The sequence below is a fragment of the Zerene cesonia genome, chromosome 4 (assembly GCF_012273895.1).
Source record: "Zerene cesonia ecotype Mississippi chromosome 4, Zerene_cesonia_1.1, whole genome shotgun sequence".
NCBI classification, from domain to species: Eukaryota; Metazoa; Arthropoda; class Insecta; order Lepidoptera; family Pieridae; genus Zerene; species Zerene cesonia.
Genome location: NC_052105.1, coordinates 4,794,384 through 4,800,418, shown reverse-complemented (window position 1 = coordinate 4,800,418; position 6,035 = coordinate 4,794,384). Strand labels below are relative to the sequence as shown.

Below are 6,035 nucleotides of genomic sequence, written 5' to 3'. Positions count from 1 at the left end.
CGCCGCAACGTCTGTGGCGAGACATTCAGAATGGTGCATCTTGACACAGTTTGTGAAGGATACCTGACATTCGGCGCTATATACGTCATGTTAAATGAGACTTACATAATAAATAATATTTACGAGCGCAGATACCCGCTCGCGCAACGTTGTAATAATTTTTAGAAGGTTTTGAGGGTAAATAGCCATAAAATAAACGTCCCTTTAAATGATCTAATCGATATGCGAAATGTTAGAGTAGAAAAATATGTATTCTCCAAGTATGAATCAATACAGAAGACGACTCTAGAGAACAAGCCTTATAGCCTATTCGATATAATGTAAAATCTACCTTTATTCAGATATCGGTATCTTTTCAGCGAATAGGATTACTGACTGGGCATCAACATTACAGCAGAGAATCTAACGTTATTATTCTTTCAGGATTTATATAAATTATATTAGCTATTACTAACTAAATAATTGAGGAAGAACCTCACAATACGTAAATTATAAAATGTGAAATTTTTATGCTGGAATAGGCAGATGTTTATAAAGTTAATAACTTTAAGTAAATAGTGAGACTGCTTCTCACTCTCTCTCACTAAAGGAATATGGATAAAACATTAAAACGTATTGTATAGATATTCTGCTGCGAAGTAGAAAACATATTTTTTAATTATAACAAAAAACTAAACCCCCTTCAAATTGACGATATATGGGAGGCACCAGCTTTCAAGTACAAAGAATCATAAAAATCGCTTCACCCAGCAATCAACACAAAAAATACAGTTGAATTACCAATTCTTTTTTTCCATAACCTATAAATGTACATGATAAGACTATAAGACATGTAAGACTACAATTAAGTAAAAATAAATAGATTAAAATATTAATACTGTTGAAAAAAAAAATAATAAGAATATTAAATATTAAAGAAATATGCCCATTATTTGTTTACCACCTTTTTCTGATTACAAGAAAGTAATGAAAACTTTTTACACAAACTATAATATGCAAAAACTCCTTACGATTATGTGAATTTCATTGGTTAATACATTAAACTGGTAAAAAAATCAAAACATAAAAAGGCAAATGTAATTAGATAGATTATTAAAAGATGTTAAAATATCATATCTAACATAGTACACCGCAAAATGAAAAACGGCTTTCTGTGTCTTTTGGGAAATCTAACGGTGCGGTAGATATGAAAGAAAACGAAATAAAAGAGGGAAATACGATTGATATAATGTATTCACCATGTATGTAAATTTTATTCATAAAATATATGGCTTGTGTATATGTCATATATATAAGTTACATTATTTTTAGACAAGATATAGTCTTTTGACAACGTAGGCCAATTTAAAAAAAAAATATTAAATTGAAAGATATTCGAGTTCATAATCGATCGGCTTTTTCTAAGCTTGATGAAAATGGAAACATTGTAGTGTTTGTTATTCTCCGCGTAAAAAGTTGGCGTGTTCTATTCTCAAATTCTTTTCATAAGCTGATAAAATGCCAATTTCTTTATTCAATTATTACATATTTCTAAAGCGACCCACAGTTGTATAACGTGACTTAAATCTCATAGATTTACTTTTACGGGTCTTTTTCCAATAAATATTACGATAAAGCGTAATAAACCAACATTTGATGTTATGAATATTTTAAATATGAATCGATAGCTATGGTATCTGCACGTTGATAACATGATAAACATGGCAATTTATACAAAGTAGGTTAACATGACCATGCTTGGAAAAAATTCGCGCCATATTTTGAAGTTATAGTGGATTTTAACCTTTTCAAATAGTTTCAGACTATTTCCATTACATAAATAATAGTTATCATTGTTTCAAAATAAAATAAAGATATGTGTCACTGCAATACGATTTAGGAATTCGCAATTTAACATTTAAATACTGATTCCTTTAAAGTTCTTTTGGTCTTCATATTTAGGTAATCGTGCATCAACATAGCGTTTAAATTGTCACTAAATCAGTAAGTCGGTGTGATGTGTGGGCGATGGACTCGAATGCATATCAAATACGCGACCCATCCACACTGTTAGACAAATAGATTTAGTGTTCACATTTAACGAGCTGCTATTATTAATGCAAATTAACGGTTTCAATTGATCACAAATAGCTGAAACCACAATTCGTATCTAAAGCAAATTTATTCGTAAATGCACTGAATAACCCACCAATTACGTAATGTCAAGCGATAATATATACTGTGGCTGTATAGCAGAGCGCCAAATGCAATAGCTTAACGATTTTGCCGAATATTGTGCCTGTTTTAGATGAAATAGTATTGGGCGGCATGTCGGTCGTTCAACCTGTCTGTTTTCAATTATTTGAATGCATGCTAGAAAGCGTTTAATGAAATAATTATTTGAACAATAAATTAGATCTGATATTCGTTTTTTGCTTATGATACAATTACAAATAGAGATTTATTTGATGCCGTATTTCATATACTATTTATATCTTAAGAGAGCTTTATTAGTTACTATCAAATTTTCCGATTTTAATAATAAATTGAACAATTTTTATACTTTCGTCAACGTCCATTTAAATCAATAAATATATTTCCTATTTGTACTATCATCTTTGTGAGTATATACGAAGGAATTAGGGAAGGGAGAGGAATTTAAAACTTCCTCTAAAATTATAACAATATAATACCAAAATTAAATCAATCATACCTAATGTAAACATATTGCAATTTTATGCAAATAATTCCAATAAGCACTAGTTGATATAGCTGGTATACTTCATTTAGTTGCATCTATTTTTAGTACAAGCACTCAATTGAAACCTAGAGCAAGTTTACATAAGCACATATAATAACATTGTGCAATTAACCTTAAGCGATAGCTCAGAGCTTAGCTACGGTGTTCAAACTGCACGGAGTAAATGATACATAATATCTAACATAGTCCAAATCATCCAGTTCCACACTTATATGTAAATTATAACCTTCAATTATTTTATCTCTTCTAACAACATTTTACATATATTGTTTTTCAATTGATTGTAAAACTATACTATGAAGCTTATTTCGAATAAGTTTATAGGATGTTGATACAAGCACATTATGGTGAAAAGATACGTATTTTGTAGTAATGATAATCAAAGCGATAAATTATCTACTATCCGATCGATATTACACAAACATCAAGTGCAAACGAAACTCATAAAAATCGAGGAAATATTGATTTATGTGTTTCATAATTGTGTACCAGTTCAAGCTTTATTTATATATATATTTACTGCAACTAGGTTTAATAAGTGGTCATAAAACAATATCTGTAATAACGTGTGGCTGGAGACAAAAACATGTTTATCTATATTTAGGACAATATGTATCTACATATAATATATAAAGCAGAACTCGATCTTTAGCGGTTGCTCGAAACGTTAATTTATAACGTTATTATAACCTATGTAGTAGCTAACCGTGTCTTTGTTTTAAAAGCAACACGCTCTATTTTTACTACATCCAATTTTCACTTTAGATAAAGGTATAAATACAGCACATTTTCAGACATCAAGTTTCTGACCTATTTCTTTTGACTTCATTGGAGCGCAATATTTTGATAAATCTGTTACTAATTAAACCGTTCAGAAAAACTTCGAGAGCCATTGAAAATAATGATTTTACCATAACTTTTTATATATATATAACTTCTCATTAGTACAGAAAACGATAATGAATCTGTAAATTCAAGCTTCATCTACGTGCTACGAAACTACGCGCGTAGCACCATACAAGACAGTACGTAGCGCTGTATTATACCGTGCTCTTATGTAAAGATTTCAAAGCTCTTAGTTTTAAAATATCAATGACGCTGGCATACACTATAGCCTCATTGTGTAGGCGCGTCCATAACGACCGCGAACAAATGCGTGATATCTTAACAAAGCGTAAGAGGGTGGAAGTGTGAAAGTGGCGCGAATCGTAACTCTACCTGTGACGCTGAGCAAGGACATGGTGGGACGTGTGCCCGTCTGGGCTGGCTGGCCCGTCGACCCGAGGCGGTCGGCGGGGCCGGCGCCTCACCGGCCGCCGCGGGGCGCCATATCTCGCACACGCGCGCCCGGCTCTCCGCGGCCCGGCGACCGACTGACGCCCGGCTTCTCGCCGCCGAGCCATCAACCTACAAACCGCAGGACGTGCCTCCGCCGGCCGGCCTCCTCGCACAACGCAACATGCTCACTCATCGCATCGCACAGCCGCGCACTTACAACCCTCGGAAATCACCAATCAGCACTCGCGAGCGCGCCACAAATCCGTGATCGACGAAAGCTCGTTGTGTTAGCTCGAGTCGTAATAAGGCTTCGAAAGCGCATCCACACATTTTTACGTTCACGTTTAACGCGCATGCGCGGACGGGATGTCTTCTGACATCACCGGTACCCGGATTATTTTCGCCCGGCGAGGTAAATACCCTCACATCGATCGAACCCGGTTAAACTGGATGCAATCATTGCACTGGCCTAGTCCTAGAAGTGATGCAGAATGTACTTACTTCATTGTATAAACTTGTGCCAACTTTGAACAGTTTTATATATTTAAAAACGCTCTAATTTATGCGAGCTTGAGTTATGATGTTGCGTAATAACGAAACGTAATAATTTATAAAGGACTACGCGGTTATTGCTTGGTATTAGATAAGAAATTTTCAGTTTATTTATTGAGTCTAAATCTTAATCATTATTGCGTTATAAATATATGTTCATACTGCAGCAACTAATAAGAACTATTAATCACAGTAGGAATTCTCGTGTTGCCGAATTCCCTCGTCCGCTGTTTGAGAGAAATTTCAAATGCAACGGTCGAACGAAGTGGGATGAATAACGATAGAGCTCTCACATTTTTTGAGACAAAGGTTCTGCGACTATTTATAGCAGCTTATGTAACAAAATGTAGAAATAATGTATACGTTGATGATTTGGATTTATTTGTATATGTTTTATGTGTTTTTTTCTTTTGTATTTATATGTGGTCTCCGTACGCTCGAACACAAAGTTAGTTCGAGTGAGTAAAAATCGAGTACTACTTACTAGAGATATAAAATTATAAACTACGTACAACTTTGATAATTTGTATTGCACATCATAAATCTAATACTTTTATACCGAGGTATACCTATGGTATGCTATTTCATAAGGACTTATAATAGTCAATGTATAAAAACATGTAACAAAGTCTATATATATATATTCTTTATTAGCGAAATTCAATAAGAATAATTCATCCTGTTATCATGTTTTCATCATAACTTTACTACATCTGAATAAAATAAATCGGGTATTACTAACGAATAGACAAACGTTAATACAAAATTATTAACAAAACAATAAAAAAATTATTAACAAATTAATTTAAGGTAAAGCTAAAACTTGTAAGTGCTCATTATATCTTCATATATGCTAGAGGCAACCAGAATTCAAGAGACTTGAAGGCCTCGAATGAAACTAATGTCGTGAACGAATTCACCTAGAATTAAAGTAAAACGGAGTTTTTTATAAAAAAAAATCTTTAATCAACATGGAAATAACAAGATTCTTTAATAGCTTTATAACACTAAATTAACATCTAATAAGAAGTGGAAATTTCATAAGGAATAAAACGCGTGTACCGAAATGCCTACCGGGTTATAATTGGAAAATTCATTGCACGTAGTCGATGGAAGAGGGCACGTAGCTGGGGTATTTGCAGTTTCCTGCGGCGGTGCCTTTACTCACTTGCCCTAAATTACTTTATTTTTATTTTTTGTAATGTTTTCTTATATTTAAGTAGCCACAACGGACCGTATAGTTTTATATTTAATTAATATTAATAATAACAGTTGTAAGTCCTTCTTTCGGAACTGTATTTACCACATTAATAAAAATTTTAAAATTCTAAACCTAAATATTCACAAAACAATCACAGAAAATAGCTGACCAATGAGCAGAAATTTTGCAGACTCTTACTCCTATTAATATACTTTTGATCTTGCCAAACTGGCATGCGGTGAAAACAGCTCCGAACATACAAAA

The 6,035-nt window shown here is 33.3% G+C and overlaps 1 protein-coding gene across 1 annotated transcript in view; it reads right to left on the bottom strand.

Moving 5' to 3' along the window:
• LOC119839794 (phorbol ester/diacylglycerol-binding protein unc-13-like) overlaps positions 1-3,980 on the bottom strand; it is a 50,568-nt gene extending 46,588 nt beyond the window's left edge. The window contains exon 1 of the mRNA XM_038366235.1: positions 3,959-3,980. Coding sequence (XP_038222163.1) covers positions 3,959-3,980 — 22 coding nt within the window. The remainder of the gene's footprint in view (positions 1-3,958) is intronic.
• Positions 3,981-6,035: the final 2,055 nt, after the last annotated feature.